The 19,827-nt window shown below is 34.3% G+C and overlaps 3 protein-coding genes and 1 non-coding gene across 4 annotated transcripts; 3 read left to right on the forward strand and 1 right to left on the reverse strand.

Annotated features, from left to right (window-relative positions):
• Positions 1-7,985: 7,985 nt before the first annotated feature.
• On the forward strand, positions 7,986-8,633 carry J3458_013368 (uncharacterized protein; the record flags this gene model as incomplete). The annotated part of the gene is made up of 1 exon (XM_066120406.1): positions 7,986-8,633. One exon carries the CDS (start codon positions 7,986-7,988, stop codon positions 8,631-8,633), a length of 648 nt encoding a protein of 215 aa, XP_065974693.1.
• A 1,348-nt stretch (positions 8,634-9,981) lies between these two features.
• Positions 9,982-12,218, forward strand: J3458_013369 (uncharacterized protein; the record flags this gene model as incomplete). Its single annotated transcript, XM_066120407.1, has 3 exons — positions 9,982-10,255; positions 10,330-12,032; positions 12,105-12,218. 3 exons carry the CDS (start codon positions 9,982-9,984, stop codon positions 12,216-12,218), a joined length of 2,091 nt encoding a protein of 696 aa, XP_065974694.1.
• A 1,372-nt stretch (positions 12,219-13,590) lies between these two features.
• J3458_013370 (uncharacterized protein) lies at positions 13,591-14,411 on the reverse strand (the record flags this gene model as incomplete). Its single annotated transcript, XM_007816822.1, has 3 exons — positions 13,591-14,019; positions 14,083-14,278; positions 14,344-14,411. The coding sequence occupies 3 exons, from the start codon at positions 14,409-14,411 to the stop codon at positions 13,591-13,593; spliced, it is 693 nt and encodes a 230-aa protein (XP_007815013.1).
• A 3,004-nt stretch (positions 14,412-17,415) lies between these two features.
• J3458_013371 lies at positions 17,416-17,512 on the forward strand. Its single transcript has one exon. It is a non-coding gene; the product is annotated as a tRNA-Phe (tRNA).
• The last annotated feature ends 2,315 nt before the right edge of the window (positions 17,513-19,827 follow it).

Raw genomic sequence — 19,827 nt, forward strand, 5'->3', positions numbered from 1 at the left:
AGGCTTTAATATTACGTAAAAGTAAGTATAGCTTATATTATAATAATACTTAATTAAGAAAAGAACTTATTTACTATAATTAGAGCATTAGAAGTAGTGTAGTTTTGTAGTTTTTAGTAAATTTTAGTGTAATGTAGTGTAGTATAGTTTTATTATACTACATTACATTTTAAAAATTAATATAATATATAGTGTTAATTAATTTATAAGCTATTATTAGCTAATATAATTAGTAAGCCAAAATAGAGCTAAATTCACTTACTAATATTAGTATTAATAAGTAAGGCTTAATTAGCTTAAATAAGCTAAAAATAGGGATTAAAAAACTAATAAAAATATAAAAATAAGAGAAAGTATAAGGGAAATTTAAGGGATTTATATTAGGTAAGTAAGTATTATTTTATACTATAATTATAGTTATAGTTTACGTAATATAATAAAGGAAAAAAATTCTATTATTTATATATAAATATTTTATAAAAGAAGAGATTTAACTTATTACCCTATAACTTAAATATAAAAAAATGAAATATAAAGCTTATAAGAAATATATTAAGGTAATAAATAATATTCTTAATTATATATATTAGCTTTAGCCTTATAAGTAATATAATTATTATTATAAATATAAGAGATTATATTCTTTTAATTATATTATATATATAAATTTATATAAAATATAAATTTAAATAACTCTTTATATAATTAACTTTAAATATTACTTTTTAAACTTTTATAAAGCTAAAATTTCACTCTTTTCTATAAAATAAAAAATAATAACAAAAAAAGCCCTTTTAATATTAAATTAAGTATTAGAATTATAAATAATTTTCTTCTCTTCTTCTTCTTTTATATTCTTACTAATATTTATATAATTAAACTTAAAAATATCCTTATTTTTATTAGAATTAATTGAAACTTTATTTTAATCTTCTTCTTTCTCTTCTTCTTCTTTTTCTTTTAAATTTCTACTAGAATATAAAAATAAATTATAATATCTCTTATTTTCCACCCTTTTATTCTTATTTTTAACCTAGTTTTTTAATAATAAAATAATTTAAATATTTTTATATAATAAAATAGTTCTTTACTTAACAATAATATTAGTTTCTTAGTTAAAATTCCCTTTTATAGCTTTTAAAGTAGCTAAAATAGCTAAATATTTTTAAGCTATTATAGAAAGAATTAGGAAAGATTTAGTGGAATTAGCCTACCAAATAAATATATCTTACTATTAAAAGTTAGCTTATAATTATAAATGTATAAATAATATTATAAAGATAAAAAATACTATATCTTCTTTAAGATTAAGCTTTAAATAACTAGAAATCTTATTTTTTCTAGTTTTTTTAATAGCTTTAGTTTTTTACTTTAAAAATAAGTTATTAAATAAGCTAGGCTTTTTTTAAAGCCTAATATTATTATAAGAAGTTAAATTAGCTAATTATTATAAATTAACTTTAATTCAAGTATTATTTGTACTTTTAATTAATTTTTTAGAATTAAAAGAAATTTCTTTTAATTTTATATAAGGAATTACTTTATTTTTAGGGTCTTTTATATATTTATAATAGGTTCTATTATATAATTTATTATTAAGAAACTTAAAATATATATTATATATAATAAATTATAACTTATACTTTATATTCGGCTTTTAAGTCTTTAATAGTTAATTAATAGTATTAGAATTAATACTTAATTGATTTTTAATTAATTATAAATTAAGTCTAGGGTTTAATATAATAATAAATAAATAAGGCTTTTAAAAATTATAATTATTATTAATATTCTTAGGAAAATAGTAATTTAATTTATATAAGCCTTTTTTTAAAGCTAAAATAAAGACCTTAGTTAATAGATTATAAGTATTTAACTATAAAATAATTAATAATTTGAAATAAAATTATAAAACTATAAAACTTACATTTTTAAGCTAACTTTTTTAATCTTTTAATATATTTTAAAGTAAAGTATAAATTCTTATTAAGAAAAAAACATATTAAACTTATAGTATTATAAGATTAGCTTTATAATTATATTATAAGCTAATTAAAAATCTCTAAAATACTTATTAAAGTATTTAAATCAGCCTATTCTTACATAATTAAGCTAATATTTTTAAAAGCTATTAAATTCGTTTTTTTTTATAATATTTTCATAGGTTCTACTAATAAAATAGCTGTGTAAAGCATTTTATAGGTTAAATTATATCTTATTACGCTTACTAATTCAAGTAAAGCTAATTATTAATACTTATTATAACTTATTAATATTAATAATAATATTTATAAGCTTTTAAAGCTTTAAATAATATTTATAATATAAAATTAATAACTTACCTAATAGTATTTTTATAAGATTATTATTTCTAGTAATAAATCCTTTATCATTAGCTTCTTTTAAAGCTTACTATTATAAATAAAGTTATTAGTTATTTTTAATAAGAATAACTATTCTTTTAACTTTTCTAATAATTCCTATTTTATAATTAGCTTAAATTATACAAAATAACTTAAAATAAGTAATATAATAAATACTTAAAATTAAATTATTAAATTTTATTCTTTTCTTAGCAGATAAATCGTTAAATTCTTTAGTAGAATAATATAAAAATTCGTTATTTATATAATCTTTAATATTTTTAGTATTTATTATTTCGTTAATAAATATAAATATTATATCTTTAGCTATTATATTTAAAATATAGGCTATATATTAAATATTTAAAGGCTTTTTATACCTTTTAAAATATAAGTTTAAAAAAGAAGATAAAAAGGTATTATTATTAGAACCATTATCTTTAGTAAAGCTATAATTAAAAAGTTAGTAAATTAATATTATTTTATATATAATTATAAACTATTAACCTTATATTCTTTTAGGGTTTATATTATATTTAGTTAATAATTCATTAAAAATTAAATTAATTAAATAGCTAATATAGCTAATAGGTAAATATTTAAATCCTAAATATATAATTAGGTTTTAAATTATAATAATAACATAAATATAAATATATTTACCAATTAAATAATATTTTAAGTTAAATTAGGGATTTAACTAATTAGTTATAACCCTTAAATATAATTTAGAATTAATAGAAGTCTAAATATTAAGTTAAATAAAAATAAAACCTATTTTATTAACTTAATTTTGAATTTTATTTATTATATTCTTTTTTATATTAGAATATAATATTTTTATGTGAGATATAAGGCCTTTAAATTGAAAGAAGCTAATATTATAACTAAAATAGCTTAATATTAGTATAATATATAATAATATAAGTTATATTATATATATTAATATAATAATATAAACTTACTTATAATAATAACTTAAAAGCTTTTTAAAGCTTTCACAAGTTATAGTTAGACCTCTAAATGTATTGTATTTTTTGTATTTTTTACTATACTATATTGTAATGTATTATATTATAATATATTACAATACATTACGAGATAAGAATACCTATAAATGTATTATAAGGCTATGAAATATCTAATAATAGAAATAAATGCTTATATAAGCATATTATATATTAAAATAAAGCCAAAAATCACGTGATTCTAAATCTTTAAAAATTGAACTTAAAATGTGGATATTAAGCGCGATATTAAGCTTTAAAGTTATGTCTTAAAATAAAAAGCAAGTAAAGCAAGGCGAACTTTCAATTGCTTATAACTTTTAAAATAATAACTTAAAGTAATAGAAAGTGGAGCATTTTAAAGAGCTAATTTAGCTCTTTTAAATGATATAGAATTTTCCCTTATAACCCTTATAATTAACCTTATAATCTTAAGTTTAAAAAAACAGGGGTTTTTTTTACTTATAATACATTTATAGGTATTTTAATTATGTAATGTAATGTATTTAAATATAATACACGAAAATACAATATAATATAAAATATAATACATAATACACTTGTATTTACTATATTCGTAAGAGCTCTAGTTATAGTAGTAAAAGATAGGTTATTTTAAAGCATAAATTTAAGAGCTAATATAAGAGTAGTATCCTTAGAAAATCCATTACTATTACTAGTAATAGTATTATTTTTAGGTCTTTTATTGCTTCTTAAAAAGCTAGAAAAGCTAGATTCGGTTAAAAAGTTAAATATTAAAGGTAATTCTATTATAATAGGAACTATTTATAAGTATATTAGTAAATTATAAATTTATAATATTATAAATATATAAATTAATAATATAATAAGATATAAAATAATAAAAGAAGTAACTTACTAGTTATTTTATCGTTTTCTTTAGCTTTTAATACTATAATAATAGAATGTTTTTTCTTATAATATACTAAACTATTAGAGAACTAAAAATAGCTAGCTAGGTAGGTAAAAGTAAAGTTATAGCTTAGCTAGCTATAAAAAAAGGTATCTCTCGTGGTTTTTTTAAATTAACTACTAAAACCTTATAAGAAAGAGGGTTATATTAAATAATATATAATTTTATGCGAAATTAATAGCTTTTATTATTTATATAGTCTTTTTTAGTTAAAGTTTACTAAGAAAAGCTTAAATTATTTATAATAATAAGAGGTGTAATTCTAAGAGGATTTTAATCTATTATAAAGGTATATTTTAAATAAGAAGTTTCTATAAGATAGCTTAAATTTAAGGCTATTTAATAATAAAAAAAGTTTAAATAAAAGTTAAGTATTTATAAAGTTATAAGGGTAAGAAGATTAATATAAAAAAGAAAGGTTTTGAACTTTAAAGCAAGAGAATATAATTAATATATAAAATAAATTTATAATATAAACGGTTTTAAAAACCTTTAAAATTTTTATATTTTTTTAAGGCTTAACTTACCTCTTAAACATGTATATTCGTGTGGGAAATAATAGAATAATTTTACGAGAAAATGTAACTATAGTGAAACAGTTAAAAAAGCTAATATACTTATAATGTATTGAAGGCGTTATATTATATGATAATATACTATTTTATCACTTAAAACATGTATATATAGCTTATAAGAAATCTCTTATATCTTAAAACTTTAACCGAATATAACTCTTAGAATACTAGACTTATAATTATACAACTAGTATTAAATTAAAGAGCTTTTTAAGGGCTATTAATAATTATAAGCTTATAAATTTAAATTAAGTATTCGTAAAGATATTAGGAAATAGAAATTATAGCGTTTTTTATTAAAGTGGGGTAAAATACTATAGCGTTTTACCTTAATTAACTTACCCTATTAAATACCACGACTATTATCTTTATAATTAATAGGTGAAATTAAGTAGGGTCAATATTTTTAGATAGCTAAGATTATAAGCTTTAAGAGAATACTATTCTTATTTTTAAACTCCTTCTTTTCATAAAGTTATAATAGTTTTAATATATAAAATAAAAAAAACTTAAGAATAAAGTTTTTAATATTTATATTAATCTTTATATATATAAAATTAATTATATTAAATATATATTTAAGCTTATAAAATACTTGATAATATATAAATTAATAATATATATAATTTTACTTTAATATAAATAATATATATTAATTAAATTAAAAAATATATATAATTATATATAAAATAATTTATATAAATTTTATTAAATATATATTAAGTAAAGTTATACGTTTTATACTAATAAGCTATTAAGATAACTTATATAAAATATAAAAATACTTATTACTTATTTTTATAGATTTATTTTAATTAAATAAAATATAAATAAAAACTAAAAATATTTTAAAATATTATTTACATATAATTAAGGTAAAAAAAAATATATTTTAAATTTTTATATTAATAACATATATTATATATATATAAATAACATTAAAAAGCATTTATTTCTTATTAAATACTTAAAATGAATCAAGTTAATATCTTTATTTTCAGAATTCTTTAAACTTTAATATCTTACTTATTAATTAACTTATAAAGGATATTTTTATAGTATTATAATAAGCTAAAATTATAGTATTTTTTGGTTTTTTTATAAGCTTATAAGTCTACTTTTAAAGCCCTTATAATTACATATTACACTATAAATGTAGTTATAGTATAGTTAAACTATACTAAAACTATAAAAACTATACTACACTAAAAACTACACTAAAAAACTACATTTAGTGTAGTTTTTTTGTTAATGCTCTGACTATAATACTAATTATAGCTTTTATACGAGCCTTTTTACGATTTAACGCTACTAAAAAGCCTTTAATAATAATATTAGCCCTAATATTATAAGACTTAACGTCTTTATAAATAGAGTTTAGCTTTACTAAAAGAATTAAGTTATAATTATAACGCCTTATAATACTAGTTATATATTTATATACTTAAATAAGCGTTTAAATTATAATATTAGAGTGAGAAAAATTAACCTTTTTATTAACGTTTAACGTTAATAATATTCGCTTAATTATAGAAATTAAAACGAGATTATTAATATAAGGTTAGCGTTTATTTAAGGTATATTAAGTATAAAAACTAAAGAAAATAACGGAAAATAAGCTTATTAAGGTATATAAGTGTAATTGTTAGCCTTATATAAATAATAGCGCTTTAATTAGCCTTTAATTACCTTATAATATTAACCTTTCTCTTTACTAATAATAGCTGCTTAAATATAACCCTTATAAGAGATATTATAAAGTATATTAAGCTTAAAAGTAATAGCTTAAAAGCGCGTTAATAAATTTAATTAATATATTAATAGCTTATAAAATATAATATTAATAGTTTCTTAGCTTTTTTAATAATTAATTAACGTTTAATATATTAAGCTTTATTAACCTTTTATTATTAATTATTAAAGTAATTAAGTAACTTAAGAGTAACTTTAATTATTTTATTAAGAGAAGAAGGCTTTATATTAAAAGCCTTTAAAAGTAAGTAATAAGAGCTTAATAATTATTACTAAAAAGTATTTAATACGTTTTATATACTTTAATAACTTTAAGGTAATATATACCTTTAAACTAGTATAATATTAATTAAAATGTAATTATAATTAAAAAAGTAATATATAATAAAGAAAAAAGAAGCTAATAATATTAATAAGTTACACGTATAAAAGTAAAATAAGTATAATTAATAAGAACGTATAACTTATATTTAACTTACCTTAATAAATAAAAGATTAATAAGTTAACTCTTAATTAATAAAAGATTACGTTAATTAAAACGCTAAGAAAAGATAAGATATATATAATTAAGCTTATAATTATAACTTTAATACTTAATTAAGTATTTAAATAAGAAAAAAAGAGCTTATAATAACCTTAATAATAAGCTTAATTAAATGGTATATTAAAATAAGTTACTTATTATAAGTATTAATTACATACGTATAATTAAATAAGAGTAAACCCTTAATCATAAGTAAATAACCTTAATAATAAGCGCACTTATAAAAAAAGCGTATATAATTCTCTCTTTTATAGCTAGACATAGACTTATATATATACCTTATCGTTACAATTAGTGCCCTTTAAAGTGTGACAAGGTATTAAACGGACAAGGACCCAGAATATGCGACCGGATGTTGATGGTAGCACAGAATCCAGCAACATTTAAAAGTGCAATGCGGACTGGCATCCTACGTCGTCTAATGCGCAAGGCCGACGGCGACTGAATGCCAGGTTACCGGGCGTCAGCTGAAGCATCAACAGACACGGAATATAATGAGCTAATGGCACCTGCTGGTCTGTCTCGTGCGACCAGAGAGGATTCAATCTAGTCAATTGACGTTCTCATTGAGTCATTGACTCCACTACAGTCTCAGAATATCGTAGTAAATACTTGACATGTCTGGTAATTTTTGAGCATGTGCCCAGCGGGGGAAATAAAATCCGTCGTCCGTCACCACATGTGCAACTTATATCAACTCCAACGGCACCCGTCTTCAATTCATCCCTTTTGTCTGTCCATTTCCTTGCCACCAGCCAAAGCAGCTCATGAGTCATCATCTATCACGTTGGGCAAAAGAATAAAAAATCATGAGCAACACCGAACCTCTTACCGAGGCTGAAAAGGAGGCCTGCATCTGCCTTTCGACTCTTTTCCTCGATTCCGAAATGACGTCAGCCAAAATTGCCACCATGGCGCAATCGCTGCATCGTCTTCGCCTCCCCGTCCAGCAGCTCGATAACATGCTCCGCCATGAGCTGTTCCCAATTCTGTACCCGAATTTGATCAACCCTGCAGGTGTCTGGGACGGCTTCGATGAGACCGATCTCATTGCCCGCGTCAATGATCGCCGCGCACATCCGCAGAATCTCCTGCAGACGTTGGGCAACAACGTAGCCTGGGTCATGCTGCGTTCTTCTGTCATGTCCTCCTGGGCTCGCGTGAGAGAGACGCTGGGCCAACTAGACCGGGACACATCTCCGAAACGTCCCTGCTCCTTGGTAGGACCCTGGTTATGCTTATCTTTGTGCCCACTTTCATACGAACCATTGACATCCGGGATAGTAATCCTAACCTCGCTCGTCGAGTCGTATCCCAAACGCGAAGCTTCGTTTACTCGTTTATTCCCGCCATCTTTCCTTACATTTACTAGGCACTTGACAGGTCTTCTACACGGTGATCTCTTGCCATCGGTATCCTCTTTATGCTACGAGATCCCGTTACCCCCCCAACCCTAACTGGACATGGGCGCATAAAATGCCACCCAGGCAACGAGGCCAAAAGGTCTGCTTACCTGCAGCTGGAGCGGCGCGCGCTTGAGATGATATGTGATGAGGCGGGTGTGAGCAAGGAGTAGGGGTGGTTAGGAATGACGTTGTCAAGACGGCTGGTCGCCCGAGCAGCAGCCACATTCGGCTTCCCATCTTGCTACGTTCTGATAACTTGTTTCCCAAGCAGAATGGAAGAATTTCCTCGTTTAATGAAGCATCTCTTTACTGTACCATGTGCATTTGCTGCATCCAGAGAGAAAATGTGCTACTCTTAACCGCTCTTTCCCACAAGCACATTGATCCGACGCTGACATTTTAATTCGATCCAGGTAATTGACCAGCAGGCGAATCGCCTGTCCCGGGTACCAAGTTCATGCTTATGCTCATGCATGCTTCCTGCAGCAACGATCAGGTTGGTTGCCTGGTCGACCATTTACTCCGCCCAAATGAGCTTCCTGCAGATGTAGATGCTACCAGACTTGACGCGTTTGCCGCCACGATCCTTCTGTAGCTAGCACTGTCTATGTGCGCGCGCGTGTGTGGGTACGTTGCCTTGACATACCCGTTGCTAACTAAATGACATATTCCATGACGATTTTTGTGGCGGTAGATATTTTCTCCTGTCTTGTAGAAGCTTATGTAAACTTATGGACAACTAAATCAACGCTTGCAAGTTGATGATATGGCTCCAAGCATAGACACAGACTGTATTGCTAAACATATATAGTAATAGAGTATCCTAGAAACATTGGCTAGTGATATTGCCGGCGTGGTGCAACCTGGTTCTACGACTTCTCTAGAATAGAGAGAAAAGAAAGGACAGAGAAGTGATAAAGAGATGCCACTCTTTGCCGAGTGAATCTGCAGCAAGTTTCTGTGAGTTCATAAACAAGGGAGCATCTTGTCACTGGCTCACCGCTCCATAATTAGGTGCGCACATTCCATTCGTCTTTTCAGGTACATCGTTGATACATTGCAATAGTAATACTTTCATATCACGTCATGGCCGTGTCATGCCCATGCAAGACCCTGCTAGTTCACAAGATGGTATCTCGCGTATGCAGGATACACCAGATCAGTGAATGACTTGGCTCGCGCACTTGCAAAGATGTGCCGACCCTCAGATAGCCAGACCATCGTTCGATTTTACGAAGGACCTTCTCATATTGTGTCGATGCCTTATTTATAGCAGGCTTTTCCTACCGAGATTGGCGGCATAACCTCAGACTCGCACCATTCAATTTCAGCAACCACAGAATCGTACATTTTTCTGAAACAGACCTTATTGGACTACAAGGACAATCCTAAACCAACAATGGCAGCAAATGCAGGTGTTCGCGATGGAGAGTTTGTCAAGTTCAAGGACTGGGACCTTCCTGGAGAAGACCAGGCCTACCTCCCCAACCTAAAAGGCAATGTCTCCGAACTCAAAAGGAATACTCTTGAGAAACAAGGAAACTTGTTTCTTGCATTCAACACCAATGGCTGGATCAAATCATGGGCTGTTCTCGACTACAGTAAATTCGAAAGGTCAACCGGCTCCGATCTCTACGTTCGAGTAGAATATCCCGGGTGGTACTTTGTACAAGGTCAGCTTCTGTCCTCGACTCATTCCCCAGGCCAGCCAGAAACAATAATAGAGTGCTAACTTTGGCCCATTTAGGCAAGGACTCCCCTTACAATGACATAGAGCAGATCAAGGATGTCAGCACTGCGACCGCGCTGCGGGAAACCGTGATTGAAAAGTTCTCGGGCGAAAACAAAATCGCAGCATTTAATACAGACGGCTGGATCAAAAGCGCAGTCAAATATCCCCTCAGTAGCATCTCAGGAGGTCATAGCCTTTCGGGCATTTATATTCGTCTCAAGTTTCTAGACTTTAACTTTTATATGGGAAAAGACTCCAACGGCAATGATGTCCAAGAAACTGCATCCTACAAGGACGACATTCCGCAGCTTATCAAAAAGACAGAGGCTCTTTCCAATTCTGGAGGCTTCAACACAGATGGCTGGCACAAGAACAAGCTACTTCCGCCTCCTCCGCCGGACGCGCCGCAATTGTTCCCGGATCCTTGGCAGGGAATCTACTACCGCACCTGCTGGCCTGATTTTATCCATCTGCCAGGGCTGGACTCGCCAGGCAATGACATTCGCAATGTCGGTGATAAGCAGCTCTATGAACTGCTTGAGGAGGCGCGCAAAGACTCCAGGGCAGTTGCTGCCAACACCGACGGCTGGTTGAAGAACGCGCTAATAAAGGATGACCCCAGGGACTTTCCAGGAGCTGAGATCCTGAAAGGCATATACATCAAGTACATTGACCCAGGGACATGGAGCGGCAGCAACGTCGTTGAACGCTCTGGCACTCTGTCCGACGACCAAGAATCCCTTCTTGGTACTGCCTTTTTCGCGCTCAAGGGAACCGTCATCATATGGGCTCGGTGGCTTCTTAAGGATGCCGGAACTAGGCAGGAATATAGCAAGGCCGTGGCCGCAGCTACCGACGATATACTGAAACGCATATCCACAGGCTCCCTCACGCCCGCCGCCGGTGCCGCGGAAGCCCACGCTATGCGAAACAATTTCTTGATCGGGATGCGGAACAAGACTTCCCCCATAGGACTGTTGATTGCGCGGTCTATAAAGCCGGCTGGAGGTCAATATGACTACTACCTGAACAAAAACTCCAAAGTGACGTATAACAAAGATTTCAAAGACCTTACAGAAGTAGAGGCTAGACAAGTAAGTGCCACTCAACCAGCGCTTGCCCGCGAAGCAGGCATGGTTATGCTCACTTTGAATGATAACAAAAACCAGGTATCCGTCGATACAATCAGCAGTGCTGGACGTGCAAATCCCAACGTTACTGCCTTGATGCGGAAGGTGTCATTCGTTTCCAAAGGCGTGTTCGTGGTTGCTGCCGCCGTATCTGTGTATTCCGTGGCCACAGCTCCACAATGGGAGACAGAGCTGGGGAAGCAGGTCGTTTCATGGTCCGGGGCCATTGCAGCGGGAGAATTGGGAGTTGGCGTCGGTACTTTGGTTGGCGGGCCTATTGGTGCTATCCTCGGTGGCATCGCGGGAAGCATCCTCGGAGGCTTGGGGTCGAGTGCCCTTGCAAACTGGTTCTTTGGCGGGTCGTCGGGCAAAGAGGCTGAAGCGCTGTTGGGCTCGGCATTTGAACAGGCCTCCAAGTTGGCCGAGGGCAAGATGGTCAAGGCCGAGTGCAAGTACTATATTCACATCCTTCGAGCGAAGCACACGGCTGAATTTGCACTCGGCCATGACGCTGCTGTTCAGGAAATGGTTGACGAGATTCCAGAAACGTCAAACTTGACATCTGCGGCGCAGGAAGGTGGTGATGAGGTTCGTATCATGTCCAGGATGGATGCCCTTTTTATTCAGACATGGCCAATATTTCTAACGTGGTCAAAATAGGTCTTGGCTACCATTGTTTGGATCTTTGTTGATGGTCGTGCTCTTCCATCTAATGCAAGGAACCCTAAAGATATGGTATCGCTGCTCGAATATGTGAAACGGAATCTGCCCTAGATGATGGGCCATACGCAGCATCCATGTGATGCAGAAATTTGTAGTATCTGGGCGTAGTATAGTCTTCTCCCGAATTTAAGCTGCAGGCGGCCATGAGTGGCTTATTTTCTATTTATCTTTGTCTTCGAGCCTCATTATAGTCTAGGATCGTGTGGATATTGATGGAGCTGTTGAACCCTTTGGGTCGAGAAAGAATGATTGGACTCTTCGGTAAGCGGATATCTGGTGTAGTTCTTAGTTTTTAGTAGCTTTTTAAAGTCAATCTCACAAATCAGAATACTTTGTTTAACGCTACTTCGACTTCAAATGCCTACCTCGAATGACCCTATCCTATCCTTTAATCTTCTTACGTGAAACCCGTGCCCTGCCCGATGTGGCGCAACCCGCGCTCTGTGGGGGACGACCATTTTTCTGTTCTGCTATGACACATCTGCCTTCAACGTTGTTCTTGAGTCGAATTTTAGCGGTAAAATGTCTCCTATGCAAGCAGAATGCCAATAGCCTAACTCATAGGCGCAGAAGTAGCGCTCATCGGCATCGCTGAGTGCGCCTCAATGGGCCAGCCCGTTAAACTTATACACTGTACGTTATAAACAAGGTGGTTATGGGTTTCTACTCTTAGTAGGGGAACCCATAGTTCAAACTTGTTCAATCGAATAGACATATAACCTTCCTCTGTCCCTCCGCAATGAGGATAAGCTAGCTCACAGTGTTCATTTTTTAGCTAGCTCCACGGTGAATTCACTAATCGGCTAGTGTGTCTGACGCATCGCGATGCGTGTACTCATGGTGTCTTGCGTGGTCAGTTACGGTTCCCTGGCCTAGGTACGGCCAAAAACAGTGTTACTAGATGCCCTCCATCTAGCCCGTTTTTTTGATTTTTTTTTTTTTAAATAAGTTAATAACCCTGCTCTGTGTTTATTTTCTGACGTTTTTGCCCGTAGAATAATGCCTAAGGAATTACAAACGTGACAGTTTTCGAAGGACCAAACGGGACAAATAGGCAAGTTTTGAAAGCGTGGCTGGCGAAAACTGGGAAGCATGGGTTAAGCATTATGGAAGGGATCGGGAAAATACAGTTGGTGCAACTGGAAGAGCTAAATCGTCCATATAAAAGATATTCACTAATTAAAGCATATCGCACAAAAGCTGTGTCGAGAGTCCGGTTGGCACACCAGGCTAATATATACCGAGACAGGTGCTTAGATTGGCCCAATCAGTCACTCTAATAAGTTTGCCTTTGTACGATAGTACTCAAGTAATGTCAACCAAGCAAGAGCCCATTGTGGCAAGTAAAGCAAAAGCTCTAGTCAACCAAGCCCAACAAGGGCCCTACCTTGATTCGCTTGGTTGATGGACACAAAAATGGGTACTACATTTCCCCTGCATCGCTGTAGTCTGGGCTACCATCTGGCCATGCCCCCATCTTCATTATTGCGTCCACAAGTGTGCCTTCTCCGCTGGGCCAAGTCTCCTGGATAAAGGCCGACATGAGGTGTAGCCCATTTAGAAGCGCACCACTAGTCCATAGCTTCCCATCTCTTGCCCAGCGCTTGTCAACCCAATTTGTGCCAGGAGCTATAGCTCGGAATCTATCAAGGTCGAACCGAGGCGCTGTTGCGGTCTTTCCGTCTAGTATGCCAGCCTGCAATGGGGCTAACATGCCATAGCAGATGGCAATAAACGCAGAGCTCTCATTGTAACTTTTTCTTAAAAACTCTAGCTCGGCTGGGCTACGCACGGCTGAGTCCGATGCAGGAATGACAACAATATCGAGGGGCGGACACGTTTCAAAGGAGTCCTATATCAGTTTCCATACATATTAGCTTGTCTGATTGCAAACAGAGCAGACAATATCACATACAGTTGGCGCTAAGACTATTCCACTCGTGCCATTCACAAGTGTCCCTGGCCCTGCTTCGGAGACCCAGTGGTATTCTGTATTAAGCGCTTGCGGCTTCAAGTCTTCAATGACGACCGACGGTGGCAGCGGATCGACGAAATGGTGGCTAATCTCGTGGATTTGGTCCATAGGTGCCACGTCAATAAGTTCTACTATACTGAATGTTGAAATTCTGTCAGAATCCCATACATATCAGCCGATCAATAGTGAGAACAGACTAACCCCTTCAGGAGGATAACGCCGACGCGAAGGATGCGACCGGGGTTCGTTAGGTTGAAAGACTGAGACATTTCGATTATAGGCTCACAAGATAGTTTTTATAAGTGTTCTGTGATGTATTTTCTAGACTTGCACAAGCTGAGAAGGGGGATAGATGGCAGCTTATATACCTGTATAAGCGCCAGGTTGTGTGGTACATGGTCGAACTGGTGGCAATATCCTGCACTATAGCGTCAACGCGGAACGGGTGTAAGCAGGGGAGTGAGTGGTACGTCGCTGCACCCATGCAATACATAACACACTCGAATGTGCTCACTATCCCGTAAAAGTTAATGTAGGTGTGCAGGGAAGTAGGGCAGAGCTGAAGGATCATTTGCGATGCATGTAAGCCGTCTGAAGAACCTTCAGACAGCTTGTCAGGTGGCAATCTCCCCCTAACCACCCAGGCCTTCGCAGCGGAGTGAGTTGACGCACGATAATACTCGCCGAGCCAATATCTGACATCAAAGCTCCGTCAGCAGGACCTCTTCCTCCCTTGATTTTGCGTACTGGGCTGGCTGCCTAGCTTATCAGCGCATGTCTGTGTGTTTCTGGCAACGTGCGATTGGATAAGTTATGGTGGCTATGGTATATCCGGGTCGACATGGCTAAACCGACTCCAGGTTGTCTGGCTGTGGTAACATTAGCCATCGGGAAGACTATGTCGGGGGTTGCCTAGACGGGCCATTCGCATACGAGCAGAGAGCTCTTACCCCGCGGAGTCCTTGCATTACTGTTGCGGATTGAGCTTGGCGGCTTTGACGTTCATGCTCAAGTTAGTTCGAGCTGATGATTCAAGAAATAACGATTCAAACGAGAATAGTCAGCAACTGTGCAATCACTTAACATAAGCAACTCAAAGTCAAAGAGAGAAATGTAACCAGGAGAGTAGTACTGAGAAGATTAATGAGCTATTTACATTAAGCTAGCACTAGGCTGCTATTCCAGTGTCAGCGGAGCCACCCATGCTGTCAGATGCCTAAATTCCCCGTGATGTGGGATTCTAGACCCGTCATAAGGTAGTATTGATATCACAAGGCAAGGCAAGACTCTATACGCGCAAGATAGTAATTTTGATCGTAGTGCGCATGGAGCTACGCGTTCGTTGAACGGCAATATGTGGCCAGTTTGCCAGTTTACCAAAGCTACTACACAGAGAGTCGCTCACTAGTTGACTATAGGAGGCCGGACTAGTCTTTTGTTCATCTACCGGTGTCTTGAAACTGTGCATGTAGACCTAGGAAAAAGAAAAGCGTAAGCTCGGGCTTGTCTGTATACGGCAATATTCACCTTCTGTGACACCCCTTTGTCGATCGCACATGTGAGCAATACGTGGTGATGACATCCGGGACCCGGCGGATATAACACTAAGCCAGTGCATTAGGACTTTGTTCAAGTGGGTCTGGATGCAACGACATCTTGGCAATAGGAGGTTCGTGCCATCTAGAACTAAGTTAGCAGTGTATTTCGCGTTGTAGAAGGATTTCCGAGTTTCACCAAACGTCCTTCGCTAATTGTAGTAGAATGAAGATGTGGTCGCTATATGCTGCGCTTTGGCTGTATTTTAAACCCCAACGGACACGGTTAAAGATGGATACAGACTTCTATTATTCCTATTAAAATTAGCATAAAAGCGTTGCCGCAAGTTTTGTTACCAAAACCCCTCTTTATAGCGAGCCGCACCTCCGTCGACTCGGGCAGTCATGTTGCGATATTATTAACTACATTCAGTTCTATTCCCTTGGCCATTATCTTCTTACCGCATTGCAGATTTAATTAGACCAAATTCCATGGTCAAGATCCTTGTGATGACGGCCGACTACGGTCATGATCCTACAGGCGCGCACCCCTATTCCGTGACATAATTTTAGAGGATTCTAGCACATTGCTGTTTTCTTATAATTCCCGTACACTGTCTTTCGGGAAGCGCGTTTTGAAGTAAACTTCGCGACTGAGACAGGCACTTTACCTGAGTGCGATGCCAAGATGTTACAAGGTGTCACACGAACCGTTTTTGTATGGAAACTCATTATTTGTCGTAAGATTACTACTAATTTCATTTTCGGGGCGCTACACAGTCTATTCACCGGCAATGTGCCGCCATGATTGCATCTGAAGAATGGAAACACCCTTTGGGCTGGTCTGTGGCTGGATTTGATCTTGGTGCCTTCGACATGGTCTCCCTGCCGGGTGGACAGGAAAAGACTATACGAGTATAATACGACAACCTATCGACTCCCTAGTAGTTCATAAACTACTAGCAAATTACTTCCCGCAGACTAGAAAACCTACTGGGAAAGCAGTGGATGCGACATGCCACGGGGTCGAGGTGCTGGCCAAGACAAAAGGGCCTGAAGGAAGAAGCATTTTGTATGGCTGCACAACCACCACCATGAGCGCTTTATTTGAGAAAATCGCCTTTGGGTGACGAGGCCATTTATGGGGGACTACTTCAAGGTATTCGGTGCTTCGGGCGAGGATGTCGAGGCTTCTGTGTGTCAGCTCATTCATCAAACTATCGGCGTACCGTGCTAATGTCTTGTAGGTTCTGAAAGTGCTTTCGGACCCTGCTTGTTTGAAGAGCAGCTGGACTCATGCTCTGTAAGTATTCGGTTTTTTTTTTTTTTTTGGTGGCGAACATTTCGTTAATCATCTTTAGCTTCGTGGTGCAGGATGCCAACTTCAACTATGCTAGTGGCCGGCGCCCTTGAGATGCACAGTTACTGGCTGAAAGGCTCGTAAATATGATAGGAGAGAGTAGACGTGTGTCGCCGTACGATCCCAAGCGGCCTCTTCCTGAAGACTTTAGTGACTGAGTTTCTACGATGTCCTAAGATATACCTGCATGCGTATTCTTCTATACAGCAAACTGATACCATATTTCACTTCGCATTCTCCAATGTGGTACATGGATGATAGGTTGTCTGAATTTGCTGATGTTGAAGGGTATTGGACCAGTTGCGCCATTTTTTGGTAGCCATTCTTGGTAAGCCAGTACCATATCAGAGAAGAATAATGGCCAAATTCTCCAACCATGCGGCCATAGATTAGCTGGGAGATCGTCAGACTGAAGTAAACTTCAATCCTACGGATGCCTATCTGAAGGTCGTGTGTTCGAGTCACACTGGCCGCATTGTCTTTTTTTGGATGCCCTCTCTGCCACGCTTAATCATCGTATCTCTTCTCGGCGACAGCATTGCGATCGAATGCTACAGTGAATTATTTTTTTTATCCTCTCAGGGGCATGAAGATCAGTCTATTATCTTGTTTCTAGAAAAGGGCCATGTTGCTATGTTTCGGGGCACGACAGATTAAGCGAAAAGGGGCGTCGGCAATCCACCGTTGACATACCTAGGTAGTCTCGAGTATCCGACTTTAGTTTAGGGTTAACATTGAAGCTTTCTCCTAAAATTGGCATATTTCCGCAAAAGCATGTCGCCCGACATTTTTACGCAAAGGATCCGCAGCCACATTTATCTCAGTGAAAGCCATGATACTAAAGACGTCCAGTAAAACTTTGCCTGCTAACCTGCCATGGCTCTTTAGCGCGCCCGATCGACATGTCATCGGAGCCGGCGTTGATTGGACAACGGGACAATCTATGCCGGTATTTCCGCCACACCAAATTCCAAAAGCACCAGACCAGATGCGTTCAATCTGACATTTTGCATGGCGCCGGTTGGTCCCGCTATCAGCATCTATCGCTACTTTCCTTTACCAAATATCTGTATGGAACCACTATGAGATAATTTTGGGTACATTTGTCCAGCCAACTGTGAGCGGTTCTGAGACGGTGCACCAACTACGTACAACATGCAAGCCGAGCTCCCGCCATCTTATGAGCCAATGGGATCCTGGCAATATACGGAGTACACCGCCTTCAAATCAGAATTCTAGACATGTCTCAGAACCACGTTGAGAAATTGCCTAGTCCTGATGGGTGATTTCCCAACTGGCGGCAGGATTGTGTCACCAACCAGTCATGTCCCAGAGTTGACGGACAAAACGGCAGTGTTATGTCAGACATTATTAGCGCAGGGTCGATTGCCGGGTAAACCTTGTAGCGCTTACGAATGTCGAGTCTGATTTTCCGCCCTCTCGCGCCGAAATACTGCGGGTGGTCTTGATTAAAAGCGGAGTATTTCTAATAGAGATTACCGTTGCAATGTAATGCAAAATCGAACATACCCGTTAGCGACTAAGTGGACGATCCACTTAGTTAGCCATAAAAATATGAGACAGCTATAAAATACTAGGATAACTATTACCTACTTTTATTCTTTTTATTATTAATTCACCTATTAAATACGATTATTAATTAATGTATAACCGTTTAAAATTACTCTTTTTTATTATACTTAACCTATTTAAGGGTAGCTTTTTACCTTTAATAATAAAGGCTATTAATTTAATAATATAATTAAGAGCGCTTAAGTAGCCTTATTATATAATAATAATACTATAATAATAACCTTAAATATTTATATAAGAAGCTATTAAACGCTTTAAAGTTAATAAATTATTTATTTAATAAGCTATTAATACCCTTTTTATATCTTCTTAAGCGGTTTCTAGCTATTTATAAGCTATTAATAATAATAAAGATAAAGCTCTTATTATATACGTTATTTAAATATAAAGAGATAGTTTTTTAAACTATAAAATAATAAATTAAAGATACTATAAATGCTTTATAAAGATAATAAGATCCTTTAAGCCTTTTATTATTTAAAATATAGTATTTTAAATAGATTATAACTTATTTAAAGCTCTTAAAGACCTTAATTAAAGCTATTTATAAGGCTAAAAGGTTATTTAAAATAGCTAATATTAAAATTATGAATAGCTTCCTTTTATTACCTTTATAATATAATAAATAAATATAATATTAGTTTATTAGAGATTTAAAATAAGAATAAAAGTAGCCTTTAAATTAATTACCTTTATAAGTAAGTTTATATTATTATAATCATTATAACTAAAAGACATTATAAGAAAGTTCTAGATCTAATAAATAAAGAGTTAATTACCCTTATAAGCTCTATTAACGTTATTAATAATTAAATTTCTTTTTAGCTAGTATTTAAGACCTTTTTAATTAAGTCTTAAGCCGAAATTAAAGGGGATAGTAATATTCGCTTTGTAAAATTTAAATTAGGCTTTAGTAATAGCAATATTATATACGATTAAATACACGAATTTAATAGGAGCTTATAAAAGTATTTAATAAAGGCTTAATAAAGCGAAATAACTCTATTATAATAGTTTAATTATAATAAGTAGCTTTATAACCCTATAAGGCCTTAGATTTATTACGAAAAGCCTTTTTAAGCTTGTAAATAAAGGATATATTAACTATTAGTTATTAATAGCTTTATAGAGTATACCTAGCTTAATTTTATTGAATATTATATCTTATTTAATATTATTCTTATTATATTCCCACTA

The sequence above is a fragment of the Metarhizium acridum genome (assembly GCF_019434415.1).
Source record: "Metarhizium acridum strain ARSEF 324 chromosome Unknown scaffold_276, whole genome shotgun sequence".
NCBI classification, from domain to species: domain Eukaryota; kingdom Fungi; phylum Ascomycota; class Sordariomycetes; order Hypocreales; family Clavicipitaceae; genus Metarhizium; species Metarhizium acridum.